This window comes from Prionailurus viverrinus, chromosome A1 (genome assembly GCF_022837055.1).
Source record: "Prionailurus viverrinus isolate Anna chromosome A1, UM_Priviv_1.0, whole genome shotgun sequence".
NCBI lineage: Eukaryota > Metazoa > Chordata > Mammalia > Carnivora > Felidae > Prionailurus > Prionailurus viverrinus.
In genome coordinates, this window is record NC_062561.1 from 143,117,350 (window position 1) to 143,137,186 (window position 19,837).

A 19,837-nucleotide genomic window follows, 5' to 3' on the forward strand; every position below is an offset into this window, starting at 1 on the left:
ATATCTTGGATTATTCCTTAAGATATTTTTTAAGACTACCTATTTGCGAGTAATAAAGTATAAATACTTCTATGGTTCTTGTACGTAATGCTAAGTTATGCTCCAGGATTATTATATGAACTAGTTTATACTCCTCTATTATCAGTGAGTGAGAATACCCATTTTACCACATCTTTTCCAAAATGGGATAATCTTATGGTAATTATGACCTAAAAAATAATTAGATGAGGTTTACTTTTTTGATTACTAATGAGGTTAACATTTTTAATATTTGTTTATTTTTTAAATGTATTCTGGAACCTGCTTGATAAGGGTGTTCTAAATTTTTAAACATTTTTTTTTTTTTATTTTGGGAGAGAGAGAGAGAGAGAGCGAGAGAGAGAGAGAGCGAGAGAGCGCGTGAGCAGGGGAGGGGCACACAGAATCTGAAGCAGGCTCTAGGCTCTGAGCTGTCCGCACAGAGCCTGTTGTGGGGCTTGAACTCTTAAATGGTGAGACCGTGACCTGAGCTGAAGTGGGATGCTCAACCGACTGAGCCACCCATGCACCCCTGTAAGGGCTTTTTAAAATGTATTTTTCCTCAGTAACATGTGGATCTATTTTTTTGATTTGTATATGATGAAATGTATTAACCAATTGATGGTTATATGTGTTATTAGCTTTTGCTTTTTAATCTTGGTTATAAAATACTTTATATCATCAAACTTCTAAATATATACCTTTTCATTATGATTTCTCTCCCCTCATCCCTTTTAAATGTTTAGAATACCTTTCCTCAACCCATGATCCAATAGTCATCTATATTCTATGTACTGTATTGTGTACTGGTGTCTTTATAGTTAAAAAAAAAATCCATTTGGGATTCATTCTGGTGAGATACAGAGAAGTGATTTCCACCCCCTGCCCCAAACATTTAAATAACTGTCTCAGCATGATTTTGATGATCTTTACTACTCCCATTGTTTTGAAATGCTATCTTGGTTATATGCTGCTATCGTGTATATACTGGAATTTGAAATTTTGGTAATTCAGACTTCATGTTTTTCTATCTTATGGTTTGGGAAATAGGCCACTGTTTTTGTAGTTCTTGATTACTAGTGAGTTTGAACCATTGATTGTTTTATTGACCATTCCTGTTTTCTTAGTTGTGTTGCCTGTTCAGGTCTTTTGCTCATATTTCTTTTTTTTTTTTTTTAAATTTTTTTTTTTTAACGTTTATTGATTTTTGAGACAGAGAGAGACAGAGCATGAAAGGGGGAGGGGCAGAGAGAGAGGGAGACACAGAATCGGAAGCAGGCTCCAGGCTCTGAGCCGTCAGCCCAGAGCCCGACGCGGGGCTCGAACTCCCGGACCGCGAGATCGTGACCTGGCTGAAGTCGGACGCTTAACCGACTGCGCCACCCAGGCGCCCCTGCTCATATTTCTATTAGTAGTTGGTAGTTACATCAATTTGTAGAAATTCTTTATGTATTTGGAATAGCATTATATATGCATTATAACCACTTTTCCCTAGACTGTGATTTGAAGTTTCACTTGATGTTAAGTTTGAATTTATAGGTTTCCCCCACTATTCAAAAGTAGAACATACTGAAACCTTTTTTGAGCCAAAATGGCATAAAGTGAAGGGTATCCCTTGCTTTCCAAAATTTTATATTATACCACTTTACTTTTACAAAAGACATACATTAGTACCTGTAATCGCTAATCAGGAGAAATCTGATTTTCTTCTATTTTGTGAAAAAAGCTATCACTGTACAACAGAGACTTTTTGAAGTGGTGTAAAGTTAGCTTTCAGAAAGTGGGGATACCTGTAGTTGAACTTATCCATCTTTAGTGTGTGTGTGTGTGTGTGTGTGTGTGTGTGTGTGTGTGTGTGTTTTAATCTTAACAAGGTCTTAGCATTTACTGTGTTCCAAGCACTGTTTAAGGCACTTGACATTCATCCTAGGCAAAATACACAGAGATTTCTAGAGTTTACATTTGAGAAGCTCTTATGTACCCTAGGTTCATAAAAATATTCACTTATTTTTTTTCCTTAAAAGTGTGTAGGTTTTGCTTTTTCACTTTTTAGTTCATCCACCTGGAATTTATTTTTGTATAGTATGAAATAGGAAGTCTAGTTTATTCCATGTGGGTAGCCAGTTTTCCTAGCATCATTTCTTGACTAATAACATTGTTTCTCCACTGTCTTATAGGGTCACATCTGTTGGATATCAAGTTTCTGCATTTGTGTGGATTTATTTCTGTGTCCTTTGTGTTTATTTTTATATTTCTGTGTCTTTGGCACCTGTACCACCCTCTTAGTTACTATATCCTTATAATAAGCCTTGATACCATAGATCTGCCCTGTTCTTCCACAAAATGGTTTAACCTATTCTTAGCCCTTGGCTTTTTCATATGCATTTTAGAATCAGCTGTATGCTGTAGTTATTTCTTTGATTGTGCCTGTGTTCTTTTTTCAGGGCTGCTACTTGTTGTGTCAGGGTGAAATCCTGGTGCATTGGTGGTGTCTTCTGGGTTTAATAGTTGTGATATTTGAACTTCCCTTTGCAGCTGCTTGCTTGATCATCTTCTCTTTTCGTTCTGTCTTCCTTTTCCTGTGGCCACTTAAAAGAGTATTTTAAAAATACATTTTTAACTTCAAAAAGTATATTATCGCGGGGGGGGGGGGGCAAATTATAGAAGAGTGTATAAATAAAGCAAAAGGTTCAAGTCCCTCTAATAGCAGTTTGCTGAGAGTTTCCAGTTATTTTTCTGGGTATGTACAAAGCATTGTTTATAAAAGCAAAAAAAAAATGGTCATATGCATTTCATTTCATTTAATATTTACAAGGCAGTCTTCTTTAGTTCTGACTCCTTCCTTTTGATGGCTGCGTGGTATTTTTATACAGTAATTTAACCAATTCCCTTTTGGTGGACTTGTAAGTATCTATTTGCTTTTTGATCTTTGTAGCTATTTTCAAATACTGCTAGTCCCCATTGGCAAAGCAGAGGTTGTATGGTTTATTTTCCATCTCCCTAATGCCTCCACTTTCTTTTCAAAGGGTATTAGTGAAGTTGTATCAAAAGCTCTTCTATTGACTTTTTAAGAAGTCATTCTATTTTTTTCATCATAGGGTATTCTTTAATCTCCATCCCTGATATCACCCATCCCCTGACTCACCTCCCCTCTGATGACTGTTAGTTTGCTCTGTATGTTTAAGAATGTGTTTCCTGCTTGTCTTTCTCTATTTTTTCCTTTGCTCATTTGTTTCTTAAATTATACATAGGAGTGAAACCATAAGGTATTTATTTGTCTTTCTCTGACTTATTTCACTCAGCATTGTACCCTAGCTCTATTCATGTTGTTGGAAATGGCAAAATGTCATTCTTTTTTATAGTTGAATAATATTCCAATGTATATACATATACCACATCTTTATTCATTCACCTATCAATGGACACTTGGGCTGCTTCCATAATTTGGATATTGTAAATAATGCTTCCGTAAACATAGTGTTGCATATATTCCTTTGAATTAGTCTTTTTGTATTTTTGGGTAAATACCCAGTAGTGAGATTCCTGGACTGTAGGTTAGCTCTATTTTTAATTTTTTTAGTAACCTCCATATATATGGTTTTCCACGATGGTTGTACACATTTGTATTCCTACCAGCAGTGCAAGAGGGTTCCTTTTTCTCCACATCGTTGCCAAGACTTGTTTCTTGTGTTTTTTATTTTAGCCATTCTGATCTGTGTGAAGTGATACCTTACTGTAGTTTCAATTTGCATTTCCCTGATGAGTGATGTTGAGCACCTTTTCATGTGTCTTTTGGCTATCTGGGTGTCTTTTTTTGTAGAAATGTCTGTTCATATCTTCCGTCCATTTTTAAATTGCATTATTTGTGGGGTTTTTTTGTTTGGAGTTGTATAAGTTTGTTATATATTTTGGGTGCTAACTCTTTATTAGATGTGTCATTTGCAGATATCCCATTACATAGGTTGCTTTTTAGTTTTGTTGATTGTTTCCTTTGCTGTGCAGAGGCCATTGATTTATTTATTTTTTGCTTTTATTTGCCTTGCCTCAGGAGACCTATCTAGAAAAATATTGCTGCAGCCAATATTAGATTGATTACTACCTGTGCCCTCTTCTAGGATTTTTATGGTTTCAGGTCTCACATAAGGTATTTAATCCATTTTGAGTTTAGTTTTGTGTATGGTGAAAGAAAGTGGTCCAGTTTCATTCTTTGGCATTTGGCTGTCCAGGTTTCCCAACACAATTTGTTGAAGAGACTTTATAATCGTTCCTCCTTTGTTAGAGGGTAATTGACCGTATAATTGTGGGTTTATTTCTGGATTTTCTGTTTTATTCTGTTGATCTGTGTATCTGTTTTTATGCCAGTCCTATACTGTTTTAATTACTACCACTTTGTAATGCAACTTGAAATTTGGGATTGTGATTAACTCCAGTTTTGTTTTTCATTTTTAAGATGGCTTTGGCTATTTGAGGTCTGTATAGTTCCATACAAATTTTAGGATTGTTTGAGTTCTGTGAAAAATGCTGTTGGTATTTTGCTAAGGATTGCATTGAATGTGTAGACTGCTTTGGGTAGTTAAAACATTTTAACAATGTTTGTTTTCCCAGTCCATGAGCATGAAACGTCTTTCCATTTCTTTGTGTTGTCTTCACTTTCTTTCATCAGTGTTTTAATGTTTTTAGAGTACAGGTTTTTACCTCTTTGGTTAGGTTTATTCCTAAGTATCTTATTATTTTTGGTGTGTTGTAAGTGAGATTGTTTTCTTAATTTCTCTTTTTGCTATTTCATTATTATGGTATAGAAATGCAACAGATTTCTGTGTATTGATATTTGTATTCTGCAGCTTGACTAAATTCATTGGTTAGTTATAGTAGTTTTTTGGTGGAGTCTTTAGGGTTTTCTATATAGGGTATCATGTCTTCTGCAAATAGTGAAAGCTTTACTTTTTCCTTACCAGTTGGATACCTTTTATTTCTTTTTGTTGTCGATTGCTGTGACTAGGACTTCCCATACTATGTTGAATAAAAGTGGTGAGAGTAGACATCATTGTCTTGTTTGTGATGTTTGGGGGAAAACTTCTCAGTTTTTCCCCATTGAGTATAATGTTAGCTGTGGGCTTTTAGTATAAGACCTTTATTATGTTGAGGTATGTTCCTTCTAGACCTCCCTTGTTGAGGGCTTTTATCATGAATGTATATTGTACTTTGTCAAATGCTTTTTCTGCATCTATTGAGATGATCACTTTTTTATCCTTTTTTTTTAATGATGCGATGTATCACATAGATTGATTTTTTAATATTGAGCTACCCTTGCATCCTGAGAATAAATCCCAGTTGATCATGGTGTATAACTTTTTAAGTAAATTGTTGGATTTGATTTGCTAAAATTTTGTTGAAGATTTTTGCATCTGTATTCATCAGAGATACTGGCTTAAAGTTCTCTTTTTAGTGGTGCCTTTATCTGGTTTTGGTATCAGGGATACTGGCCTTCTAGAATGAATTTGAAAGTCTTCCTTCCTTTTGTATTTTTTCAAATAGTTTGAGAAGAATGGGTATTAACACTTCTTTAAATTCACCTGTGAAATCACCTGGTCCTGGATTTTGGTTTTGTGGGAATTTTTTTGATTACTGATTGAATTTCATTGCTGGTGATTGGTCTGTTCAAATTTTCTTTTTTTTTTTTTTAAAGTTATTTTGTGTGTGAGAGAGAGAAAGTGTGTGCATGTACAAGTGAGGGAAGGGGCAGAGAAAGGAGGCAGGAGAGAATCCCAAGTAGGCTCCCCATTTGTCAGTGCAAGCCCGATATGGGGCTCATTCTGAGATCATGACCTGAGTCGAAATCACCAGTTGGTTGCTTAGCTGACAGAGACACCCAGGTGCCTGTTCTATTCAAATTTTCTATTTCTTGCTGCTTTAGCTTTGGTAGGTTATATGTTTCTAGGAATTTATGCATTTAAGTTGTCCAATTTGTTAGCATGTAGGTTTTCATAATAGTCTGTCATGATTGTATTTCTGTGGTGTTTGTTGATATTTCTCCTCTTAGTAATTTTATTTGGGTTCTCTCTCTTTTTGTAAAGAGTCTACCTTCTATTACTTTTGTAAGTTTCTATATCTTTATTTCTTGTTTAATCTTTATTATTTCCTTCCTTTTGCTGTGGTTGAGTTGTTTTTTTTTTTTTTTTTCTGGCTCCTTAGGTGTAAAGTTAGGTTGTTTGAGATTCTTTTTGCTTCTTAAGGTACGCCAGTATTACTATAAACTTTCCCCTTAGAAGCACTTTTGCTGCATCCCAAAGATTTTAGACCTTTGTGCTTTCATTTTCTTTAGTTTCCATGTATGTTTTTATTTCTTTTTTGCTTTCTTGGTTGACCTGTTCATTGTTTAATAGCATGTTATTTAAGCCCCATGTTTTTGTGCTCTTTCCAGATTTTTTCTTGGGGCTGATTTGTAGTTTAATAGTGCTGTGGTCAGAAAAGATGAAGCATGGTATGACTTTCATTTTTTTTTAATTTGTTGAGAGTTTTTTTGGTGGGCTAATATGTAATCTCTTCTGGAGAATGTTCCATGTGCACTTGAAAAGAATGTGTAGTCTGCTGTTTTAAGGTGGAGTGTTCTGAATATGTCTGTTAAATTCATACGGTCCAGTGTATCATTCAAAGCCACTGTTTTCCTTTTTGATTTTCTGTGTTGATGATCTGTCCATTGATGCGCTTGGGGTGTAGAAGTCCTCTACTATTACCATATTGTATTACTATTAATTGTTCCTTCATGTTTGTTGTTAACTGTTTTATGTATTTGGATGCTCCCATGTTGGGTGCATAAATATTTATAATTATATTTTCTTGGATTGTCCACTTCATTATTACTTAGGGCACTTTTTTGTCTCTTGTTGCAGTCTTTGTTTTAAAGTCTCTTGTCCGATATAAGTATTTCTACGCTGGCTTTCTTTGTCATCCATTTGCATGATAAATGTTTCTCTGTCTACTCTGCAGGTGGCTTTTGGTCTGAAATGAGTCTCTTGTAAGCACCATATAGATGGGTATTGTTTTTATATCCACTCTGTCACCCTATCCATGCTCTTTGATTAGAGCATTTAGTCCATTTACATTCTAAGTAATTATTGATAGGTATTTATTGCCATTCTTAAATTTATTTTCTGGTTGTTACTATAGATTTTCTTTGATTCTTTCTTCTCTTGGGTGTCTTTCATGGTTTGTTGGCTTTTTTAGTGATATAGTTGGATACCCCTCTCTATTCTTGCATGTTTATTACTGGATTGTGATTTGTCATTATCATCGCGGTTGTATATGACATTTTCTACATATAGCAGTCTATATTAAGTTGATCACTGCTTAAGTTTAAACCTATTTTTTATTCCTCTCCCTCCCACCTTTCAGGTATATATTGTCATATTTTACATCCTTTTATTTTATGAATCCCTTGACTGATTTTTACAGAAATCTTACAGATTTACAGAATTTTACAGAAATTTTACAGAAATTTTACAGATTTTTACTGTTTTTGTGCTTTTTATTTTTCATATTCTCATTTAGGGTCTTTCCTTTCCACTCAAAGAGTCCTCTTTAAAATTTCTTGTAGGGCTGGTTTAATAGTCTTTTTGTCTGAGAAACTCTATTTTTATTTTAAGTAGGCTTCACACCCAACATGGAGCCTAATGCAGGGCTTGAACTCATGACTCCAAGATCAAGACCTGAGCTGAGATCAGGAGTCAGATGCTTGACTGACTCCTCCACCAGGTACCCTTGTTGAAGAAACTCTGTGTCTCTTTCGATTCTGAATAGTAGCCTTTCTGGATAGAGTATTCTTGGCTGCAGATTTTTCCCTTTTAGCACTTTGAATATATCATGCAACTTCCTTCTGGCCTGCAGAGTTGCTGCTGAAAAATTTGCTTAAAGCCTATGGGGTTTCCCTTGTATGAAACTGTCTTTTCTCTGGCTGCTTTAAAATTTTTTTCTTTATCCCTACCTTTTGCCATTTTAATTACTATGTGTCTTGGTGTGGACCTCTTTGGTTTCATTTTTTTTTTGGGGGGGTGGATCTCTGTGCCTCCTGGATTTGCATATATGTTTCCTTCCCCAGATAAGGGAAGTTTTCAGTTATTATTTCTTCAGATACATTTTCTTCCCTCTTACCTCTCTTTTCTTCTGAGATCCCTATAATGTGGATGTTATTAGGCTTGATGGAGTTGCTGAGTTCCCTAATAATGTACTCAATTAACATAATTTTCTTTCCTCTCCTTTGCTCAGCTTGATTACTTTCTATTACTCTATCTTCTAGGTCATTAATTCATTTGTCTGCCTCATCTAGCCTACTATTCCATCAAGTGTATTTTTAGTTTCATTTATTGTGTTCTATATTTTTGTTTAATTTTTTGTAATGTTTATTTATTTTGGAGACAGAGACACAGAGCACAAGTGGGGGAAGGGCAGAGAATTAGGGAAACACAGAATCCAAAGCAGGCTCCAGGCTCTGAGCTGTCAGCACAGAACCTGACACAGGGCTTGAACCCATGAACCGTGAGAGCTGAAGTTGACACTTAACTGACAGCTACCTAGGCGCCCCTCATTTATTGTATTCTTGATCTCAGGTTCTTTTTTATGTCTAGTTAAGGGTCTCACTGATATCTCCACTCTTCTCCAGGCCAGTAAGTATCTTTATGATCATTACTTTAAATTCTCTATCAGACATAGTACTTAGATCCATTTTGCTTTGATCTCTTGCTGTGGTTTGGTCCTGTTCTTTCATTTGGGAGATATTTCTCTGTCTTCTTATTTTGTTTGACTTTCTGTAGCTGTTCCTGTGTGTTGGGAAGTCAGCTACTTCTCTTGCTCTTAGTGATAACAACCTTATGAAAAAGAGGTCCTGTAGTGCCCTGTAGTACAGTGTCCCCTGTTTCCCAGGGCCTGGTGCTTCAGGGCTTGTTTGCTCTGTGTTTTGTTTGTGCTCTGCTGTTGAATCTTGGTTTCTTTTTCCTTCAGTCCAATTGTTTGTTGATGCTGTCTTTACTTCTTATGAGTAGCAAGGTGTGCAGTGGTCTTGTTGTGAAGTTACACTGCCTGCTGGAAATGAGGTCCTGCGCAACAGGTGGTTTAGAACATGTGTTATTGGCAGAGTTTGCACCATGCCTGTGGGGGAGGGGTCTTGTAGCACCAGCACTCAGGAGCATGACTAGGAAGCGCTGATCTGCTGAAGCATACGTGGCGGGGCTTGGCATAAGCAAGTTAGGTAGCATGAATCTACACAGTGCTGGTTTCCACAGATGGCTGTTGTTTATGCTGGGGGACAGGGGAGGAAAATGGCACCTGCTAGCTCCTTTGTTCCTGGAGGGGTCTCCCTGTGATCCTTGTCTCTCCAGGCCATGTTCTGAGATGAGCAAATCACTGTATCTTGTCTGCCCCTGGCATTTTTCAAATTGCTGGTTCTGCACTGCATCTGCATGGCTGTTTTTCGTGCTGTCTTTCTTAGGGCAGGGACTCTGTCTCCTAATGCCTAGAGCCCAGCATGCCGAGTTTTTAAATTCTAGGTTTTAAGTCCTGTTGGTTTTAAGAACTAATGAAATTTCAAAGGCAAATATGGAGATTTGTCCTCCCTGTTGGCAGCCTCCCTAGTGTGAAAGTCTGTTTTCTGCTCTTCTCTGCGCCACTGGCTCCTTCTCCACTGTGGCTGTCTGCCATCCCTTTTGCTCCCAGGCTGTGTCTTCCCGCTTTATACCTTCTTAGATGTGGCCTCTTCCCTGCCTTTAGTTGTGGAGTTTGTTCTGCCAGTCCTTGGGTTGTTTCCTGGGTTGTTTCTACTGATAGTGTGATCTGGTTGTATCTGTGGGAGGATCCAAACTTTGGGTCCTCTTACTCTGCAGTCTTCCCAGCCAATCTCTCCTATTTACTTTTTAGGGCCCTGGCAAATAGCTTTCTTTGGTTGAAAGAGTTAACAATTACCCTTGGTGTAAATTATTCAGTTTAGTGCTATCTGTATTTTACTAAAAAATACTTAAACGTTTTTTTGTTTTGTTTTGTGTTTTTACATGTGGTATTCTGGAGGGGAGAGTGTGGTTTAGTGGTAAAGGTAGCAGTCAGGTTGAAGAATTGAGGAATGAGTGAATTTGAGAAAATGGGAGATGGAGAGCCTAAGTAGTACTTTACCATACACTAGAGGAGGAAGAGTGGAGTTCTTGGCATTTCGAGTTTTGTTGGTGTTAGGCCTTTTGAAAGATGTTAAAGTTGAATACCTGTCTTACATAATTTGTCCTTTTCTTAACGTTCCTAGCCTCCACCAGGCACTGTGAAAATGCCTAATGTACCTAGTACACAACCAGCAATAATGAAACCAACAGAGGAACATCCAGCCTATACACAGATTGCAAAGGTTAGTTCATGTTACAGTGTAAATTTGTATTGGAAATTAAAGTATCAGTAACATCTTCAGAGCAAAAGAATTCTTTATATGTTGCCTTATTTAATTTTAACTTTCTTTTCAATATGTGTGAGCTAGTAACATTTGCTTTATTCTGTTATTACCAGTTACTGAATTCATAGATCTTCTTGGTGTACAGTTTGTTTAGGGAAAGTTTTATTGCCTTTGGTTTCGTTTTTTAATGCCTAGTACTATTATAGTACCGATGATACTATAATTGGAAGTATAATGTTGTATAGTATAGTATAATGATACTATAATTGGAGGTATAATGTTGGAAGAGAGTTACCATGGCTAAGCAAAGGACAGTGATTGGAAGCAGCAGGTGGCAAAAATATGAGAATAAAGGAGACGAATAGGATACCTCATTTTACATAAAAGCAGATGGAGTTACAAACCAGACTTAATCATATCCTTCTTTCATCTCATTGTCTTTTAAAATAGAAGATGTTATACATATTCTTGCATTGGAAACTGTATGTACCATTTAAGCAATTCTTAAGAGGCAATTCAGTTGTCATTTTTTCCATTTTTTTCCAGTTCCCTTTGTTCTTCATTCTCATTTAGGCACAGAGGTCACCTTAATTTTATTTTCCCAATTACCTTAGGACTCTGACTAATCTTATTGAGAGAATTTTGTCCTGTCCTAATGTGACCCACATTCTCACTGATGGTTTTCATAACCAAAAGACCCAAAATGAGCCAAGTATCTCCATAATATTTTCTGAAACTATAACCTTGAGCGAATTACTGTATTTTGGAAGAGCATTTGAATTAAGTTTCTAGCATTGTACAATTGTACTCTTGATCTTGGGGTTGTGATTTTAAGCCCAATGTTGGGTGTAGATATTACTAAAAAAAATAATAAATAAACTTAAAATTTTCTAAGATTGTAGAGGGAGAGATAGTAGATAGCATAGCAGTGTTACAACTCTAAAAACCTATTCATGTGTTGATTTTTATTATTACTATTTTTTAAGGAACATGCCTTGGCCCAAGCTGAACTTCTTAAGCGCCAAGAAGAACTAGAAAGAAAAGCAGCAGAATTAGATCGTCGAGAACGAGAAATGCAAAATCTCAGTCAACATGGTAGTATCCAAAGAAGTTTGAAATGAAAATAACTTAAACACTTTAAATAATGCTTGTGCTAGCTCTAAGTCCTTTGGTTTGTGGATAAAGCCATGCCCTATTTTCCTGTTGTAGCAAGATCAGAAAGCAGATTTCCTACTTGTTGCTTTGTAGCTTTCTGATATTGGCTGATTTACATAGTCTTTTGATTAAAACACTGTTAGCCTTATAACACAGAAAGTGAATGTGAATATGATAATTTTGGGTTTTAGCCAGGAGCCTGATTCTGTACTTGGGCCCTTGTTGAGTCTGTTGAAGTTTTGTAAGTACCTGGAAGTGTGCCCTAAATTTGACTCTTAACTTCTTGTTTAGTCAGTCCAGTTTCAAATTATCTGCCCCAGTCCTCACAAGTATAACTTATCTGTCAAATTGTGTTTAAAAAATGTTTGGTGTGGGGCTCAGTTGGTTAAGTGTTGGTCTTTGGCTCAGGTCATGATCTCGTGATTCGTGGGTTTGAGCCCCACGTTGGGCTTTGTGCTGACAGCTCAGAGCCTGGAGCCTGCTTCGGATTCTCTGTCTCCTTCTCTGTCTGCCCCTCCCTGCTCATGCTCTGTCTCTCAAAAATAAATAGATGTTAAAAAAATTTTTTTTTAAATGTCTGCCGTGACTCTGGGAAGCATTGGGGTTCTCGATGATGCCAAGGAAGTAAGTGATGAATTGATCATTTGCTGTTAAATCTAGACTGTGAGTATCAAAAGCCACTTCAAGGGAATATCTTAGGGAAAGATAGCAGTGTCTGACTAAGAAGGGTTGAAGAGCTAGACAGATCATTGGTATTATGTCTAGGATAGTGATAGAATAACAGGGCTAGGTCAACAACAATATACTGAACTATCTCTTCCTTATCTTAGAATGTGTAACCCTAAGTCAGGAAAGACAGTGTAAGCTTTCACTCATATGTGGAATTTAAGAAACAAAATCAGTAATCATAGGGGTAAAAAAAGAGAGGAAAACCAAGGAACCAAGGCTCAACGGTGGAGAACAAACTGATGATTACCAGAGGGGAGGTAGAGGAGGGGATGGGTTGGGTATGTGGTGGGGATTAAGGAGTGCACTTGTGATCAGCACCGGGTGTTGTTTGGAAGTGTTAAACCACCTAATTGTACACCTGAAACTAATACTACACTGTATGTTAACTCACAAATTTAAATAAAAACTAAAAATACAGTGGTCTTGGAATATCAAAAAAAAATTTTAAGTCTAGGACCTTGTGAGGACACATTCATCCTTGGCCGTTTTGTTGATGGCAACATTAGAGATAATATCTGTAAAATGAGAAACTAAAGGTTTATTTGAGATCAGTGTATCTGAAATACCTGTAATAAAATCTGTCCTTTGTCCTTGGTATTGACTAATACAAGTTATTTCTATGAGAGCTATTTTAGTAAAGATAGTCAAAAAGAGTGGGAAATTAAAAGTTAGACTTGGCAGTGTGCTTTACATGTAAGTACTTACCATCTATTAACTCGTTTAATTATCATTGTTATTCCCTGAAGGGTGGTATAATTGATATTCTATTGTTATTTCTACTCTGAAATTTATGAAGAAACATAAGATTTTATAGATGTAGAAAGTCTTTAGAAGTTTAAGGTGCCCAAGACCCCCTAGCCAGTAAGTGACTAGGCACTTATGTTTTTGGATCCTAGTTCTTCTATTACTATTCACTGCTGCTCTCAACTAGTATGAGACTTGTATGAGAAATGTATACGAAATTGGAAAAAAATTAGGAACAGTGCAGACAAGTTGGGAAGAATAAGACATAGGTCATTCTTTTTTTCCACTGTAAAATTTTATTAGTCTATATAAAGTGTATAAAATCTAATGTTCACAAATTATGGCATATAATATCTAAAATGAGAAGTGGCCTTTAGGTGCTATTTTTACCTTCTGTTGTTAATGTTTTGACTTCTTGCTTTAATTTTGTTTTTTTTTTATTCCTCCCACCACTTCCCAAGCCCTATTTTCAATTTCATTTCTTTATATAGACATATTTTCCCTCCTCATAGCTTGAATTTGTTTTTCCTCTAGGTTTTTGAAGGTGCTATATAATTCCTGAGCTTCCTTTTCTTGACTGTTTCATGTTTTCTCCTAGTTCCGTGGTTTTCTTACATGTATGTTTTGAATGTTACTTTTTCAGACTTCGAGATTTCTAGATTTGATTCTTTAGCAGTAGTGAATCTTGTGTTTCTTCATGGAGTTAATAGTAGAAAACTCAAAAAAAAAAATAGAAAACTCAAAAGATTCAGAAGCTGGTCTTCCTTCTCCACATAGGCTAGGAATTATATTCAAAGACTTAAGATGCTGAGGAGGAAATTGTAGATCTTTAAAAACTGCATGGACTGGGGCGCCTGGGTGGCTCAGTCGGTTAAGCGGCCGACTTCGGCTCAGGTCATGATCTCGCGGTCCGTGAGTTCAAGCCCTGCATCGGGCTCTGTGCTGACAGCTCAGAGCCTGGAGCCTGTTTCAGATTCTGTGTCTCCCTCTCTCTGACCCTCCCCTGTTCATGCTCTGTCTCTCCCTGTCTCAAAAATAAATAAAACGTTAAAAAAAAATTAAAAAAAAAAAATAAAAACTGCATGGACTTCACATGAGAGCCAGACTCTTAGGATTTTGAAATAAGTCTGTTTTTAGGGTAGAGTCACAGTGTATGTCTTGGTGCTCGTTTTGTTTCTTGTGTCAACTGTACATAAATGGTTCCTGCTAAATGCTATATGACACTGGAAAAGTATTTTACCATCTAATGTTTTCTAAAGTGGTACTTTGTGAACTTTTTTTTAAAGAAGATTTTATTTTTAAGTGATCTCTACACCTAATGCTGGACTTGAACCCACAACCCTAGATCAAGAGTCAGGTGCTCTACTGACTGAGCCAGCCAGGTGCCCCTACTCTGGGGAAATTTTTAAAAATGCAAAGCTTGGCTTTCAAAGTTGTATGAATAGAAGATTGTAGAGATGTAGTATTAGATTTGTAAAACATTTATTAAAAGAACAGATAATTTTCTTTATTATGAAACTAAAGAGTCACACATATTTGTCCTAATGTAAATTTTATTTTTAATTTGCAGGCAGAAAAAATAATTGGCCACCTCTTCCTGGCAATTTTCCTGTGGGACCTTGTTTTTATCAGGATTTTTCTGTAGACATTCCTGTAGAATTCCAGAAGACAGTAAAGATTATGTACTACTTATGGATGTGTGAGTATACAATAATTATTTACTTGTTCAACAGAGTTCATGTTTTATTGTCAAAAACTACCTTTTTTGGAATTTGTATATTAAGGATATTATTATAAACAGGTCTTTTTCTATAGCTCTTAATTTTCAGAGTGGAACACACTTAGATACTTCAAAATTGCAATTTATGTGACATTCTAAGCTAAGGAGAACTGGCATTCTTTTGAGGAAAGGACTTCTCTGTCACATATATAGTATTTCTTGAGGTAAAAGGAATAGGTGCAAAATACTATATAGATAATAGTTGTTTTAGAAAATTATGTCTACTATTTTTATACAAATGAAGGCCATTTAAAAATTCTGTTGAAGTGTTAGGACTATTCTTAAAAGGGCCTTAAAGTATTAGAATATTAGAATTTTTCTTAGAGCTTTGAGCACAGTTTACTTTTCATTTTTAGGTGGTTATAAGCACTTTTATTATTGGAAGTACCTAGTTAATGTAGGATATTTTACTGAATAGAACATTAGGACATAGGTTTTAGGCTGTGATGCTTGCATTGCTTTGAGTATAACTACAACTTATGGAATACTCAAAATGTCAAGCTGTTAACAATTTGTTCTGTGTACACAGAATTCCCACTTACTCTGTTTCACTTTTATTCCAAACGTTAGTCTAAGCCCCATTTAATACTATGTTAGTAGGACAGGTATAGCTGTCATGAACTTTCACCTGCCTAACTGTTGGGTTAATGGATAATTTGTAGTGTACATTCTTGATGGAGGAAATTTATGTGTTAGTATGTTATTAGGGAACTTTTTTCCCCCTCCCCTAAATAAATGAGACCATTTTCCTCAAAATCTTTAGGAGCATTCTTCACATAGGTGAAGTTGCTTTGGACTGTGAGTAGCGGTTTCTTACGGATACTACCTTCTTAACTCTTAGTTTCTCTTTGAAATTTCGTTGTTGTTGTAGTATCTTTTGCTAAATCCCCAGTGTCCATAGTGTTATATACTTTTAATACTAAAGGTTTTGGTTTTGTATGTGTATGTATAAACAGATCATGTATTTTATTTATTCAATATATAATATATGCATTTATTTAATAATTAGTTTTTAATGGGCAGACATTGGCCTAGCATTTTTAGGTATAGGTTCTATGACTTAGTGGAAAAACATAGTTTGGATGGGAGAGGGTTAGAAGGGGGGGGTTGGAAGAATATTCTGCAAGGAATTTGGTAAATAGAGATTGAATGGGAAAGGTGATTAATTTTAACTGAGTGGCTAACTAAAGTGCTAGTTGTTTAGAGTTAGGCGTGTTTTGTTTTATAAACTGAGGTTTTTAGAAGTAATACAGTATCTCTTAATCCTGTTGAGCTGGCAGATCTCTTAACTTTATTTAAAGAGGACTCACTATATGAAGAAGCATCTAGAAACATCTAGTACCAGCTCAGTAATCTTTTTAGATTTCATAGAATGGAGATACTTTTAATAAGCTATTTTCAAATAGTGTCAACCTGTTAATGATTTCAGAGTTGACTAGTGCTTTCACACTGTAGTAGTAATTATAATGAAAGAGAACATTTATTGAGGATTTATTTGTGCCAGGAACACTGCAAATCACTTTGTATACATGATGTTATTAACTCCTAACTATACTGTGAAATAGGTACTGTATTATCTAGTTTTATGGGTAAGGAAACCAAAGCTTGGAGAATTTGAGTAACTTGTTCAAGATTATACAGAAATTAGGGTGGCAGTTGGATAGCTTGATTCTAGAGTCCAGAATATAGAATTCAATGTTATGCCACCTACAAAGTACCAAAATGAAGACGTAATTCACATTTTAAACCCAAATAAGATGAAGATATACTTTGAAAGGTTCTTTTCTTGAAACAAATAATTTTACTCTATAAAGGTATTGAAGCAATTAGAATGATCACATGAAATGAATCTTAACCTTTTTGAGTATATTCTTGAATTAAAAAAAAAAGGAAAACAAGTCCTTCATTTTTTTTTTTAATTTATTTATTTTTGAGAGAGACAAAGATGGTGTGAGCCGGGGAGGGCAGATAGAGAGGGAGACAGAATCCCAAGCAGGCTCTATGCTTATCAGCACAGAGCCTGATGTGGGGCTTGAACTCATGAAACCAAGAGATCATGAGCTGAGCCAAAACCAAGAATCAGACGCTGAACCAACTGAGCCACCCAGGTGCCTCATCAAGCCTTTTAAAGTTCAGTTAGTGAAGATAATTATCCTGTTTAAAAGCTGTTTATGTTAGGTGTCTATGTTGTAAGGCAGAGCTTATCAAGAAGTGTATTGTTGGGGCACCTGGGTGGCTCAGTTGGTTTAGTGTCTGACTTCAGCTTAGGTCGTGAACTCCCAATTCATGAGTTTGAGCCCCATGTCAGGGTCTGTGCTAACCCTCCAGGTTAGGGCCTGGAGCCTGCTTCACATTCTCTGTCTCCCTCTCTCTCTGCTCCTCCCCTGTTCGTTCGTTTTCTCTCTCTCTCTCTCTCTCTCTCTCTCTCTCTCAAAAATAAACATTAAAAAAATTAAAAAAATATATATTGTAGTGATAGTTGTAAATTTAGGTCCACCAATAGCAGATTTGAGTGCTTAATAAAGCGTATAGAAATAATGTATGAAGTAGAGTCATTCAACTTGGAAATCATGTAAAGAAAATGCCCGAAAAGCTTCTTTAAATGTTACATGTACACCTGGAATTTACCAAGTGGATTGGAATGGGATTGAAATTAGGAATATAGAATCATGTATTTCACATTGCCTTGCCTTTCTATATATTTTCGTGATCACTGTATAAGTGGACTGATTGTTTAGTAAGTAGGCCTGAACATTTTACTTTATTTTGGGATACAAATAAGTGATTTATTTATCATGGTTTTTGGTTACTATGAAACATTCAGAAAAAAATTTTAATAGATTGCCAAAAATTAAATTATATTTGATCTATATTTGGAAGAATTTTTATGAACTTTAAATACACATATCCATATTGTTTCTTTCTTTAAGTGAATTAGGAGATAAAACTTTAAAAATTATTTCTCTTAAGATTGAAATTTAAATTAAAGTGTTGTGAATATTTCAAACTTTTCTTAGGCAGTTGGATGCTCTTTAGTGTTAAAAATAATAATTTTCCGTTTCATGGTATTTTAAAATCTGCTTTTAAGCCATTGACAGAACAGCTTTTATTTTGAACCAAAAGGTCTTGAGTAAATTTATAAGTAAGGTAGCTTTTCTGAGTTAGAAATCCTAATGGTAATAAAGTTAATTTTGAATAGTTTTCTCTGTGTAATAGAGCAGAGTGGAGGCTTTTTTTTCTTTATTTATTTTGAGAGAGAGAGTGTGAGCGAGGGAGAGACAGAAAGAGGGAGAGAGAGCATCCCAACTAGGCTTCACATTCAGTGCAGAGCCCGACGTGGAGCTTGATCCCATGAACCATGAGATCATGACCTGAGCCGATATCAAGAGTGGAACACTTAAATGACCGAGCCAACCAGGTGTCCCTGGAATTTAATTTTTATTTATTTACTTATTTATTTAATGTTTAAAAAACATTGTTTAAATGTGTAATTTTGAGAGAGAGTTAGCCAGCGAGCAGTGCTCATTTGTGTGTGGAGGAGGGCCAGAGAGAGAGGATAAGAGAATCCCAAGGAGGCTCTGCTGTTAGTGCAGAGCTCAAAGCAGGGCTGGATCTCTTGAACCCGTGAGATCATGACCTGAGCAGAAATCAAGAGTTGGACGCTTAACTGACTAAGCCATCCAAGCGCCCCTATAATGGAATTAGAAATGTGGAAGAGCTCCTGTTTATCTTCAGATGAGAAATGGAAACAGAGGTTGATTAGCTCATTAGTTTATCTCTATAACCTAGGTGTCTTTACTTTTCTGCTAGCCCTCTTACTGTAGAGTTTGTGTATTTATCTAGTTGTTAAGGCAAATTCAGAGGCATACCAGGATGTATGTTTTTATCTTGTTTTATTAATATGTTTAAAAAAAAACATTTAAAAGATTTTAAAGTTTTTATTGTAAGTTGAGATTTTCATATTTAGATTTACTAGCTTATTTATTTATTTTTTAGTGTTTGTTTATTTTGAGAGAGTCAGAACTCGAGTGGAGGAGGGACAGAGAGAGAAGGAGAGAGGGAGAATCCCAAGAAGGTTCCACAGGGTTCAGTGTGCAGAGAGAGTGAGGCACAGGGCTCCAGCTCACAAACTGTGAGATCATGACCTGAGCCACGATCAAGAGTCAGATGCTTAACTGACTGAGCTATTCAGCCACCCCTCGTTTATTTTTAATTCAAGTCGTAGCGTGCTGGCATATTTTTGTTGTATTGGTAGTTTACACTGAACATTATTTTAACTTTTGAAAAAAATGTATTTCCTTTAATGCAGCCTGTGAATAAATTTTTTAAATCCTTTTAAAAAGTTACTAATTATAACGGGTAAATGTAGTTCTTTAGGATCAAAGCATAGTTACATGATACTCACACTCTTTGGTTTAGGTCTGTCAGGAAATGTAATTTTTAACAACACATAAAAAGAGTTTTCCATTGACTGTGTTGAGTAAAAGAAAGGTCTGCCACAGCAGCTGAAATGCATTATGGTATACCTTTAAAAATTTTTTTAAATCCTCTACCAAAACATCATTTTTACCCCAGCACTTGGAAAAATGGATAATTCTATGAAGATGAATAATCCTTAGAAATCGACTATATAGTCCCTGATATTACTACTGTATTAGTGTTTTCAATTCAGTGATTCTAATGAATTTTATTGCTTGAAAATTTTATAACGCGATTGCACAGGGCACTTGTCAAGTTTTCATTCTTTTGTCTACTCTGGGAGGAGTCTGCAGCCCCACTGTGTAAAAATGTAATTCTTAGTGTAGTAGGATCTTTTTCCTCCCAAGACCTGGTTCTTTTCCTGGCAAGGCCTTGAATCAGCAGACACAGCACATGGTTCCTTCTCAAGAAAGAATCCCATAAGGCACTGCTTCTCTTGTAATGGCCCATTAGGAGAGGGACAAAAGCATTTTTAGGACTTTTTATCCTGTGTATACTGTTTGCAAATCAAA

The 19,837-nt window shown here is 35.9% G+C and overlaps 1 protein-coding gene across 1 annotated transcript in view; it reads left to right on the forward strand.

Annotated features, from left to right (window-relative positions):
* SCAMP1 (secretory carrier membrane protein 1) overlaps positions 1-19,837 on the forward strand; it is a 130,240-nt gene that overhangs the window by 42,700 nt on the left and 67,703 nt on the right. Inside the window, exons 3-5 of the mRNA XM_047872165.1 lie at positions 10,298-10,396; positions 11,425-11,533; positions 14,637-14,765. Of these exons, the coding sequence (XP_047728121.1) occupies positions 10,298-10,396; positions 11,425-11,533; positions 14,637-14,765 (337 nt within the window). The remainder of the gene's footprint in view (positions 1-10,297; positions 10,397-11,424; positions 11,534-14,636; positions 14,766-19,837) is intronic.